General features: G+C 37.4%; 1 protein-coding gene across 1 annotated transcript in view; it reads right to left on the bottom strand.

The window, feature by feature from the left end:
- The window catches only part of Ifih1 (interferon induced with helicase C domain 1), a 50,149-nt gene that overhangs the window by 23,601 nt on the left and 12,781 nt on the right, over positions 1-13,767 (bottom strand). The window contains exon 4 of the mRNA XM_021155759.2: positions 5,026-5,130. Within this exon, the coding sequence (XP_021011418.1) occupies positions 5,026-5,130 (105 nt within the window). The remainder of the gene's footprint in view (positions 1-5,025; positions 5,131-13,767) is intronic.

Genomic DNA, 13,767 nt, shown 5'->3' with positions numbered 1-13,767 from the left:
GTGTGCGTGTGCTCGTCTGTGTGGAAGAGAAACAGAGACACAGAGAAACACAGAGAGGCAGAGACAGAAAAAAACAGAGTCAAAGAGACAGAGAGTGTGGAGATCATTTGCGTTTGAGGCTACCAGACTAGAAAGCATATTTAGGGAAAAGGAAAGCAATTCCTATACTGGCCTTTACTTAGTAATGTTTCCATCAACAGATAAAACATAATTATGTAGTTTTAAGCTAAATTGTCATTGATTTGCCATGTTGTTTTGGTTTTCTCTTATTATTTCCTGATATGCAGGTCTCCATACATTTGTTCTCCTGAAACCCAAATTAAAATATATTTATTACAAGTAGTTCCATAACATGCATTTTTTAAAATAAAAACTGCTGACAAAGTAAGTACTAACATAGTGATTTTATAAATGCTAGAGTAATTTTATTATGACACATATCTTGTTTTAGATATATTTGTTCAGAAGGGACCACGTTTTCTCATCTTCTTGGCCAAGAGGAAAGGATCTAAAATGTTCTGCTCACAACGTGGAATGTAGGAAAACAAATATTATTGCAACTTAAACACCCACCTGTGCTTTACAGCATCAGAAAAGATGAGATGACCCTGCTTATCAGCCCTCCAGCACACACTGGGTGAGTGCTTACTCCCTTATCAATGGCCACAGTAAGACTAAACTAACACCATCCCATTAACTTTAAAGAACTTGCTGACAGCTCCATTTCCCGCAAACCGTTGATTCCGTTTAAGTGGGTTTTAACTTGCTGAGATAGAACTATCTGAACAGGTAGGAAAATTCACACCAAAAACCACTTAGTGAGAACCATTTACCGAGTAAGTAGGACATTTGCCTTCTACACATGAATAACCACAGATGCAATACACTTAAGCTATGGTTGGATCATCCGCTGAGTCATTCAATGTTTTTTATGAAAAAAAAATCACACAAATCACAAGCATTTTAAATTCACTTCCCATTATATTTCTGTAAGGTTCAGATTTATTTAATGATAACATTTCTTTTCCACCAAGTGGCTTTTTTAGGTAATGAAAATTTTAATATTTCTTCTCTACTGAAAGCATGAATTACCCAACTTTTCCCAAAAGAGCAAGCTTATAATGAAAGATATATTTTAAGCAGTATCTAAATCAAGACACAGAAATCCATATCAATAAATTCTCCATTAATTTTACTCTATCAAAATTTTGGTATAGATTTAAGAACGATAAAAAATTGCATTCCTCATAGTAATTGTAGATACTTTTTGGTAATAAATTTCCCACTTTGATTGTTATGTTTTCTTTTATATCATTTTGGTAGCAAAACTTAATTTAAAAAGAGAAAAAAAAAAAACCTAAGGATTTTCTATGTCTCTCTTCCAGAAACCTAAAACCCAAGTAAAATGAATGAGCCCCCAGCGTTCATGTTAGAGTCTGGAAGTGAAGTGGCCCACCATCTCCTGTGTTCTCCGAAGGTAGCTCTGCTTTGGGAAGATACTCTGGATGGTTGGGTCTAGCTGCAGGAAGTCGGTAGCTGGGCTGACCTGAGGGGAATCTTTGAGTTACAGCCTGAACAGCTTGCTTCCTATTAGGCTGCCAGAGACATAAGCAAGACAATTCCCTCTCCTGCTTCTACAGTCAGGAGTGGCAGGCCCTCCATGCTGGTTCTACCATGGTGGATTGTTATCTCCTAAACCACTGGCTAGGGTAATTGTTTCTTCTCCTAAGTTCTTTCTTGTCAAGTATGTGGTGAAGGGATGAGAAAAGAAGCAAATAAAGTAAGGTGGGTTTTATTATATTATCAGAACTAAAAGGGATTATTAGAAGAGGTAAAGGTCTATTGCTTTTAAGGTTTGACCCCAGAATCAAAGTTATGAGGTTTCATGTGCCAGTAATTCATCCTCAACGCACCTACTATACACTATTCTGCCAAAGTGAATTTATTTCTCTTATATTTTTGGTTGTGAGCCTAGGCTCTAATAGTTGAACCACCTATCCAGCCTGAGAATTTGTTTCCCAAAGGACCTCAATATAAGAAATTGAGGTAATATATAATTTACCTGATATAGCAGTCTAGGTAAATAAATGATCTTACATATTTTTGAGTCAAGACTAGGAAGTCCAGTGGGCAGCCAAGAGATTTAAAACAGAAAAAAATAGCGTGGATTTGGAGAAGAAAAATAGAGTTGGATTCGATGTGAGAAAAACATCCAAAGAAATATGCTGGTTTAGTGCTAAATATTCTGCCTGATTCTTGCCTTATCACATCTTTTGACACAAGGATGGGAAAAAATCCTCCATATAAGCAATGAAAAAAGAGTTTCATCTTCTCTGTCACCAGAAGGAGAAAACTGGGCTGGAACCAATGAGCCATGAGCCAGCATCAGGCAAAAACGAAATGTTTCCTTTTGGTTTATTTATTTTTCTTCTTTCCTCTCTCTCTGATGTAATCAATATAACCCAATTATGTAATCAATATGACCCAATTATATCATCAGTATAACCCAGATTATAATCAATTAAACCCAATAATGAAAATGGTATTTTACATAGTGTCAGGCTTTGAAATACACTGCACATTCCTTTAAAATAAAAGCCAGTTGAAGATTTTTAAATTATATTATGACATGTAAATGGTCAAAGATGCAATGAAATAGAGTTTAAATAATAATATTCTATTGGAACTACACCATGTGGCAAATTTCATTCTCACATGGATTTTGACAGCTGAGTTATTCTTGGAGAGGAAAGGTCTGCCGCTGCATGTGTTTGAAATCGACAAAGCATCCTCTTACCTATAGTGTGTAACCACAGGGGAAAAACATTCCTATTGGACAAATATTAATAGACATCTTCTCAAAATAGCAGGAGGCACATTCTCCATATCAGGTCAATATGGATTGACAAAAAGTGTCACTGCTCTGAGAAGCAATATATCTTTCTAAAACTGGGGGAAAGAGAAATCTGGTATCCTAATTAGACTATTTAAGCCCCAAAAGTACTAGCAATTACATTCTGCTACAGTATGACATGTCTGCAAAGATCATAATACAATTGCCTATGCCACCTTTGAAGGGGGATGAATGATATGGAGATTAAGGTCCCTTGTGACATCAGCCTAAAAGGTAACAACAATTTCAGCTCTTGCAGTGTTATTCAATGAGCCAACGTGCATTTAACCTTTCAGCAATTTACCAAAAGCTCTTATTAAATGACTTCTACTTGGCTTTGGTATGCACTTAAGGGTCAAACACTTCACAAATGTTATCACTTCTCAATTTTACTGCCCACTATGCAAAAATCATTATTTGCCCCTAAACATTGGTTCATTTAGACCTTGAAGGGCGTCCTTGGAAAATGCATTTGCTGTTAAAGATGTTATTTGCCTTTGAAAATGTATTTGCTTTTCAAAAGTAGGTTGCGTTCAGATTTATCATGTCTTTCATGCCACATTGAAGACTAGAAATCAGCAAATACATTTGCTAACAGATCTAAGTAGGCAAAATGCCCTGCAAATAGAGGATGTGTTTTAGATATTTATTGAGTGAATGAATATTGTTGAAAAGCCCTTACTTAGACAAATACAAATTAGGATAGGGCAAAGCAGCTTAAAACAACCCATATGGATTGTAACTATCAGCTAGAGTATATTTAGAGTTCTAGCATCAGTGGCATACAGTAGAAGTGGTATTAAATTTAACTATTTCACAACAAAGACAGAATGTCACATTTAATCCACACGGAGAACTTAACACTGACTGTACTGAACAGAAAAAAAAAAAAAAACCAAAAACCTGACTTCCAACCCCGCCCCCTTTTTTTTTAAATGACAAAGCCATGACTGACATTTGGTGAACTGGCTTTCCTCACACTAACTTGTAAAGAATGCAGGAGTGCTCAGAGGGAAATATGTGTCTACATACTATGCATACACACATACATATATATAATAGAAGCATGGTCTAATCTGACTTCAAACACTTTTAAGGCAAATGAACATGCCTATGGAAAATATTTTCCCTCTATTATTGATCTATAGTTCTATAAATCTGACAATGCAGAACAAAATGAACCACGCAGTATTTTCTAAGTAGAAGCAATCCAATCACAAAGAAGAGTAAGATAACTGATTTCTTAATTTGTCAGTTTCCCCCTGGTCCTTAACTGGGTCATTGCCAACTCATTTTGTTTGTTAATTTTTGCAGGGCATTTTCTTCAGACTTTGAGCCTAATATTGAAAGGAGAAGAGTGGGACATCAATAACCCGTCAGCCACAGTTAAAAGATGCTAACCCTCCAGCTCTCGGAAACCACACATTCAAGAGATAGAATGAGATAATTCGCATCGATCAAGCTGGCAAGTTAGAAAGTCTAATAAGAGGAGGTATTGATAAAAGTAGGGGAACGCTGGGAAGCAGGGGTTCTCACTTCCTGCGGGTGTGAGAGGCAGCCAATATGGGAGAACAGGATGGGAGATACCTACTCAAGTTTTCATTTACTGACCAAAACCCCATGTTTGCTCTGCTACTCCCACATCCAAATCAGATCTCACTTAGCTTTATGTGTAATTTCAAGCTAGACTCTCGTTTTAAGAGGGGCCCTATTTATCATCTGTAGTCACATTAACTTGGTCGGCAGTGTCAATTTCCTGCCTTAGTACCTTTGACAATAAAAATAATCTTGTAGGAGATAAATATGCCAAACTGCACAAAGGATGGGAGTGCAGTTAAATTCACACAAGCAGATCTCACACATAGAATAGGCACCGCGAGTCTATGAAACATGGCTTACGTCTGACCAAAAGACACACACTAGATCAAGATTAGAGTTTCCTTGTAAGACTTGAGCAAGTCATACTGTTAAAGAAAGTAAGTGGCAAAGTTCCAAAATGACTCGCTGTTGAAAAAAAAATTGCCTTAATTGCATAAATCCATTAGGGAGGCTACGCACAGCCCCCGTGCGTTCCACTCTATGGTGTCTTATTTCACACTTTTTTTCAGGTTTACACAACAGTTAGGCAGTACCTGAATCACTTCCCATGGTGCCTGAATCCCTGCCCATGTTGCTGTTATGTCCAAGACTTTCATCGAAGCAGCTGACACTTCCTTCTGCCAAACTTGTGTCTGATTCTGCAAAGGAAAACATTTTAAAATATTTAAAAAATATTTCTGAGAATAAACGTATTTTAGCTGCACACCTCTACAGCACACAGCACATACAGTTCAATGCAAGTGGGGAAGGCACACCCAAGCAAGCCTGAAGAAAAGGTAAAGAGTGTCTCCCAGGCTCCACTGAAAACATCCCGCTGTGGATCAGCAGCTACCCAGGATGACTCAAATCCCTGTTACCTACCCACAGTCCTTAACACCCAACGGGATTGTAAAAGTGAATCCCTGCGCATCTGTGAGTTGAATTATGGATCTTACCTGTGCACATACATTCTGTCTCCTGAAAAAGAATCTCTAAGCTTAAAAGCCACTTTTAAACAAAAATTAGTGTATATATATATATATATATATATATATATATATATATATTAAAAAAAACCACTGGGCTGTTTCATGTAAAAAATGACAGTGGAATGAACAAGGTATAAAATTTAATAAAGTATACAGAGCTGCTGACCAGTTATGGAATTACCCCTTCAGAGATAAATAAACATGAATTCAAAGAGCTGAAAAAGGATCTTCTCAAAGAGAACATGACTGACGTTTGGCATTACATTCGCTAGAGTCTGTGAGTCTGGAAATGTTTCTCTTTACTATAATTACAGGAAGCTGCCATCAACCAGAAGTATGAACGGCAAGTGTATGCCCTTCACTGGATCCCATTGCTGCTTCCCAGGTCAGGGTCATTCCTTTTTGACACCCTCCTTTCTTCTCCAGCTCATCTCCCAAGATGTATGCTGTCTCATTGTCAAGGATCAGAACTAACATTCAACTGAGAAACCTCAGGGCACAGGCGTTCTTGAAGCTGACTTGGAATCAGAAAGACCCGTGAAACTTGCTGCTCAGGTTGCTGTGATCCTAGGCCCCTCTTATGTAAGGTGGGTGTGGTATCAATTACCTTTTAAAATTTGATATCTACTGTGCAACACTAGACACAATATCCCTCTGGCAGGAGAGCTTCATTGAAATGAAAATCAAATGATACTCACCTACCTATGAAAAGGATATCACATTCTATCTTATAATGCTCTTGTCATTAGTTCTAGTGCGTAATATTTATACTTATAACTCGTTAGGCAATTATCATTTCATCTCCAAACACTCGTAAACTATATTAAGATATCTGTAAGTTATTTAAAACTAGTATCATTATAATTCCAGTTCTAGACATATAGGCCAAAACATATCAGTGCCACATTTTTTAGCACTGAAATAGAAATAGACAAAAGCACACTGTATCACTGTTATATTATTGGTCTATTATTGGCTTGAGAAGGAAAAGCTGTACGAGGTTACTCATTCTCAATCAGATCAATACAGCTTCATTACGAAGGCCACTCCCTTTGAGTGTATGGTCAATGAGTTTGACAAATGTTTCCTGTTCTGCGTGTAGCCACGACTGCAATGACGATATATCCATCATCCTACAAGTCCACTCAAGCTGCTTTGCTCTCAACACTTTCTTCCCATCCCTCAACACTTTCTTCCTGTCCCTTGCCTGTCTCTGGTCTGGTTCCTGACTCCATGGCTTTACCCTTTCCAGAATGCCATGGAAGTGGATTCATGCACCACACAGCCTTCCTTTAACGTAGACGTAAAGGAATATTTGAGAGTCATTCACACCTTGTGTGTGTCAGTAATTCCCTGCTTTTTGTTGTTGTGCCTTTGTCCCTGTGAAGTATGTTCTTGGAATATTAGGCCTCTCCCTACAATTTGATTTAGTCCATTGACATCGAACGATAACACGGAAATTCAGCCCATGCTAATCAAACACATGAGACATCATCGTTAAAGAATAGAAGCTGAAAAGGAAGTTATGCAAAGACTCTCAATGGACATACATACTGTTTAAGTATATTAGCACAACATAAATACACTAATGTGAAAATACTGTGCTTATCAGTTGTCACAGATTAGCTCCGGAACTCAGATTTGAGGAATCCCTCATGATTACACGGGAAAACCTGTATATCTCACAGAGAGATTTTAAATATGGCACTTTGCAATTCCCAGAGGTATGTCTTGTTAGAAGCTCAGAGGCGAGTGTGGGATAGAACTGTCAAGTCGAAGAGCGTTTTGGGCAGATGTACTGATGAAAAGAGAATATGATTTGTAAGGGAAAGGCAAGGTGTAAAATGAGATGGGAAAATGTCATTGCAAAGATAATTCCACGTCTAGACATATAGGCCAAGATTTCTGTGGCAAAAAGTAAATTTCGACATATTTTCCATTTGTTATTTTAAATGTAGAGTTGAGAGCTGGAGTATATTAAAGTGGCTGGAAAATGCCAATAAATACAATCTAGAAATTAGGTATTGTTTCTGATACATTTTTCCAGTGAGTGTAATAGATATGGAGATCCTATTTGACCTTTCCCTTCATTTTCCAATAATTATCAATCAAACTATAATCTTAAACTTATTCTCAGCATACATAAAGTCAAGAATTTTCCCCAGATTTGTTCTAGTATATGTGAGTTTGTGGTGGAAGCTTTAAATAGAGTGAAGAGATAATTTATTGATAATTATTAATTGATAATATTAATTAGTATTGCTACTAAATACAGAGCATGGTTGATTAAGTTCATTATTTGGTTATGCAGATTTCACAGTGAAAATCTTGCACAATGGCAAAACGCTGAGCTCAAAGCTTTCCCCAGATATAATGCAAATTATGATAGCATCTTCTGCAGTAGATACCCCCATTAGCATGTCAACTTTATAGATGAGAAACAGATACTCAAAGAGGTTCAATGATTCATCCATGTCACCCAGCATCTCAGGGTTTCTTACTCACAGCGAGCACGGCTCACCAATTGAGTGCAGAGGCTCTTTAAGCTTCTGCATCCTTTGTGCTAAAGGAAATGAAGCTCACGTTAAGAAATCAATTTTGCTGCAATGTCAAATTTTCCATAAAAAAACTTAAACCATCTTATCTTTCCAAGAAACAAGTTAAGAGAGATGTTTGAACTTTGCTAAGATATTCTGACTCACGGATGGACACCACCAACTTTCCACCCATTCCTCCACACTCACATTTGCACACACATCACCAAGGGACACTTCTGTCTTCAAAGCACAAACTCAGTTGCAGAAGCTCTGTTTGAGATAACTGTAACAGTAAGGAGGCCAGAGCACTCCATTGCTTTGTTCAAAGTATATACAAACACCCAGCTTCTCCTTCCTCAAAAAAAAAAATGCATTTGCCCAAGCAGCACATTTTTGTGCAATTTTATTTGTTCTTTCTTAGAAATAGAGTTATTAAAAAGAAAACAAATTTATCATTAAAGAAAATAGTATATCTCCAGCAACACTACATCTTCCTTCCCTGTAGTTTTTGTTTGAAATCAATTTAAAAAAATGTACATGCATGTGTGCCTATGCACACATGCACACATACACACACCTCCAGAAAAGCAATACCAAGAAATGATTGACCTATTATGTTACAACAACAGCAAATAATGTTTTAAGTTTATGCACCAAGATGGAATTGCTACACCTGATTTACTTAGGATTCTCTTATTTTTGTCTTTGAATTTTTCAAGGCAGGTCAATCTGGGAGGTTCTAATATCCACAGTCATGTATGTTGCATGTTTCCTTTTAAAGAAGACACACAAAATAGAGGCTGGAGTTAGGGCTTTGCTTTGAAGAGAATAGGTGTGTTGGAGACCATTGAAGTCTCCCAGATCTGAGTTCAGCCACTGCTCACAGGTCGCTCGCTTTTATTTAAAAATATATAGTCATATATAGTCGCTTCTATAGTTTTAAATTTTATTGTAATAATGATCCTGTTAAATCAGGGACCAGAGTTTTAAAGGGGAATAAATTCAAACTCTTGTAGAGTTGTATCGAATATTGGAATCATAGTGTTAAATGGGTTTTATTGACTTTTACATATGCCATTTTCTTCTAAGGGAATTATCAAAGCCAACTAAGAAATAAATTTGAAAATGGCAGTCATGTCTATTAGTATAGTTGTCTATATCTAATTAATTGGAAACACAGAAAGTTATACTTGTTGAATTATGAGATAGAATGGATTTTCAAAATAAGAAAAATAAAGAATAATAACGTAACAAGTAAGATAAAAACAATATCTTTGCTTACAATGACAGTAGATCTCTAAGAGGGGCTGTAAAACCATTTCGGGGGGGGGCAAAAACTCTTCATTTTGGAAACACGTTTTGAATATTTTGGTAATAGTAAAAAAATTACTGGAATCTAAGAAATTTCGTATTTTAACATGATATAGACCTCAAATACTTTTAAAACATTTTAAAATTGTTTAGAAACCAAAAAAAAAAAAAAATTACAATAAAATATTGAAAGCAAAAATAGGGAAGGGGGGTTGGCGAGTTTAGATTCATTTTCGTGCAACGTCTGCCCTCTGCTGGAATATACTAATATAGCAAGCAATGAACAATAGTGTGTTTTCTTCAAGGAGCTGGGCTTCCTTAGGTAAAAACCAACTTCTTTTCCCCCCAGGTAGACTTCCTCCTAGCCTAGAAACTTTTCATTCTACAGACTCTATCTTTTCGTTCTTGCAACAATCCACCATAGCTTTTCTGTGATGAAAAGTGGGTTTACATCCTTGGCGAAGAATAATAACTCCCTGTTCTACTCTCTCTGGAGCTGGTAGGGACAGGGTCTACACCTCACTGAATCTCATCTCCCAGTGTAGTTTGCTTTTCTCTTACTGTGACCTTGCCTTGAACTTGAGCATCATACCCATATTTCCTCCAGTTTCATAATCCTCTTGTCAAAGATTATCCCAAAAGCTTGAAGCACGTCCTCATGTTGGAACAGACCCAAGGCTGCTTGGACCCCTTAAGTGTGCTTTCTTTCATCCTGCTAATAATACATATTTCCTTTTCTTTAGAAATAACAATCTTTTCTTTGAGAGGAAATAGATTACTTTTATTTTCAGCTCTATGTATATGGATCTACACACACACGCTCACATTTTGGTCTGTCATAGTTCGCTCTGTGTGCCAGGGAACATGTGTTCCTGCAGAATGGAGAGAAGCCACCTCCACCCACCTTGCATATTCTATCCTGGATCCAAGCTTCTAGGAAATGAGTTCCCCAAAGAGAAAAAGAAAATCTCTCTCAGAGCCACAGGCCCACATGGCCATCCACGGAGCTTCTTTCTGCTCCTGTTTATAGATGTGTGTGTGTGTGTGTGTGTGTGTGTGTGTGTGTGTGTGTGTGTGTGTGTGCGTGCACACACACAGAAATATGTCAGCTAGAATTAAATGTGAATCATTTGTGATGATGTTGGCTTAGCTTGTATCATCTCTGCCTGTTAGTTATTCTTTGCGCTGGGGTCCAAACATAGAAAGAACTTATTAAAATACTGGGGTGTAAAAGCTACTATACCCACCAGAAGATCTTGTTCCTTAACTTAATGATGAAGGCACAATGTTTCGAAGTGTGGTCTGTCACAACTGTGGACCTTGATGACCACACTAGAAATCTTGACATTAACAGGACCATGGACTGGAAGATGTGAACTGGAAACATTTTAAATTCAGAGATGCCTGTTGGAAAGGCTGAAGGCGCTAAGCAACCCGAACCAGACAGAAGGGAAGTACAAGTGCAGATATCATTAAGGGTGCACAGGTAATGCTCAACAACAAGCTCTTGCATTTCTGTCCCCTGCCACCCAGTTTTATCACATTTATGACACACCACAAGCTTTCGTATAACTTCCCTTACTAATGACATCCACTCAGTCCGAAATGTTATCAGTCACCTCTGTTCACAAACCCACCATAAGGCAGCCCTCCCTGGCTCAGACAAATGTCTGTCCTTCGCTCCTAGCTAAACTTCTTTGGGGTAACCTTCCTTCCCACTCAAGTCTGCTTCTGAACCCTTTAACCCCTAGACTTGGGGCTTTTCTTTCCTTTCCATTGATTTTCCATGGTGTAATTACTGTTTCTCCTTGGGAGCATGTAATATCTGTTTTCTTACCAAGGTCGTATAATTTTAAGATATGAACACAATGGTTTGGTGTGATCTGACCAACTCACTTCCTTCTTGTTAAGAGTCTGGCTTTCAGTCCTTTGCAACTCAGGATAGAGAAGGTAAGATCTGATAAACAAATTAAAATCTGTTATGATTCTGCTAAAAATGTTGTTTGTAGTGATAAAATAAACCAGCCTAAATTAATTTCACTGTAGCATCACACCACTCAGTTTTCATATGGATAAAAATACCTATGGCATTGACGTTGAACTCTGGATGACTGGCTGATAGCCCTTTTATGACAGCTGTGCAGTTGTGAGTCACATAACACGCTTAGTTTGAAAAGAAACATAAAATCCTTTATAAGCATTAATCACAACACATTCATATTCCTTCCTTCCCCTCCCTCTCTCTTCAAATTACTCCCTACCCTTAAATGGCCCCAGTAGCACTGCAAATTCTCAGAAGTCAATGGTAATAACTAAATTTAAGGAAATATAAAAGATAGCTCACTCAATTTGAGCCAATTCTGAAACAGTAATATATTGCTACCGCAATGATCTTCCTTTAGCTTCAAATGTTGTGGCATTTATTTCTAGGTTTCTAAAATTCACTAGATTTTCTACAGGATAGTGATATGGAACGTTATTCTGATCCTTAAGTGCAAGGATAAATTTTGTGACACCTTCACAGAAATAAGTATAGACCAAGCCTAAGATTGGACTTTGGTCTATGAAAAGGAAAACAAAAACAAAAACAAAAAACCCAAAAACCAAAAAACAAAATAACAAAACAAAACAACAATAACAAAAAGTGCTGTGACAGATTGGACCAGGGAGAAAGAGGCTGTTTTATAAAGGTCAATTTTTAAAACCCCTCCTACAGAACATGATCTATGCAAAATATATCCACAATATATTCCAAAGCATAATGTCACCGGATAAACCTAAGGAGTTGAACATATGGGGGAATGAAAAAGAAGGTATTACAGTCTGAAAACAAGCAGGCTGGTGAGCTCATTAGCTGAGGTGGAATTTTAAAATCTTCACGTGAACGAATATATAAATCAAAATATACACATGCGTGCTGGGTCATGGGCCCTATGTATTCACACATGGCTAGTTACATTATCATTTTCTACTCTTGAACAGAGAAATCCTTTCTCTTTATAAATGTCAAAGCGCCCTCTGCTGATCATTCTGAGGTACTTGCATTTCTAGAGTCCAAACAAGGTGCTCTAATGGCTCCAGAGGAGAAGCTTCCGGTTTTGTTGTGGTTATGCAGTGTTACATAAAAGAGTTTCTTCCAAACTCAATAGCATTTCCCTTGTTTGAAATCTCATTTACTACACTTTTATTTTACCACAGCACTTTATTTCCTAAAATGTAATAATAAAATCTCCACATGAAAAAGTAACTACTCACTTGTTTTAACAAAGCAATAACAGATATTTAGAAATGACTCTTTAACTTTTCTGGAAATGTACAGAATTAAAATAATCCATGGAATAGGTTAAGTCTCTTCGGAGTCTTCCGTGTGAATATGGTCTAAGAAAACATCAAAATTCTGTGATATTTTCTAAAATCGCCAGTGACTTCAGAAGGCAGAAGAGGCCTGACAGTCACATTAACAGCTCTAAAATGAGCAGTTGCTGTTTAGAAGTCACTGTGTCAGTTTGGGAAAGGCAATGCTTTAAAGAAAACTTTGCTTTATTTTAATTAATAACTTCATTTTAAGGGGAGGATAGCATCTCTCATAAACATTTTTCTTTATTCATGAGAATTTCATACATGTCTTCAATAATATCATCAATATCATCATCATTAGCCCCCATTTTCCTCCTCCTGCTTCCCCTAAGCCCTCCACATGTCCCTCAATGTCTCTCCTACCCTAGTTCATGTGTGTGTAATCCCAGTCAGTGCTGATGTGCAAGCAGTCAATTCTGAATGATGAATGAGCGGAGAAGAGATGCCAACGCCCCACGTGTGCTGAGAGGGTGAAATGGCCATCTAGAACCTTCCACAGGAGAATTCTAGTCTGTCACCCTTAGAAGGAGGGATAAATGTCATTAAATATCAATATCGGCTCAGTGTGAGCCACTGTGGTGACTGGCGAGGTGTGAAGGAGTTAGAAGGCTGTAAAAGTGACTCCGAAAGGATCTTCCTGGAAAAGCTACTTACATCTAATGGGCTTAAATGCAACAATCTACCATAAACTAAAAGACATGCAAACGGGTTCAGCAAGATAATAAGAAGTATCCTGACATAAGTTACAAACTTCTCTTTCCTTTTATTACTGCATATTTAAAAAAAAATCCAAGTTTACAAAATGCATGCAGCTTAGGAAACAAGATTTGTTGTTGCTGCTGCTGCTGTTGTTGTTACTTTTAGCAACTACTAGGGGTATTAGCCCATCTTGCTAGAACACAAAATAAACACACAATATCTTTATCAATAAGCTGTGCATGTCATGCAAATAGGTACCAGAACCTTTGGCATGCTTCCGCAAATATTTTCACTGTTTACACTAAGAACGACTGGACAGGCAAAATCCTCTATTAAATTTAGCAATAAGCATTGTGAGCCAAGTAACTCCATGGGTGGGATACAGAGATGAGTGGCAGAGCAC

Source organism: Mus caroli, unplaced genomic scaffold (genome assembly GCF_978045245.1).
Source record: "Mus caroli unplaced genomic scaffold, Mus_caroli_1 scaffold_2, whole genome shotgun sequence".
In the NCBI taxonomy this organism is placed as follows: domain Eukaryota; kingdom Metazoa; phylum Chordata; class Mammalia; order Rodentia; family Muridae; genus Mus; species Mus caroli.
The sequence above is the reverse complement of the archived record's forward strand: the minus strand, read 5'-3'. Positions and strand labels throughout refer to the sequence as shown.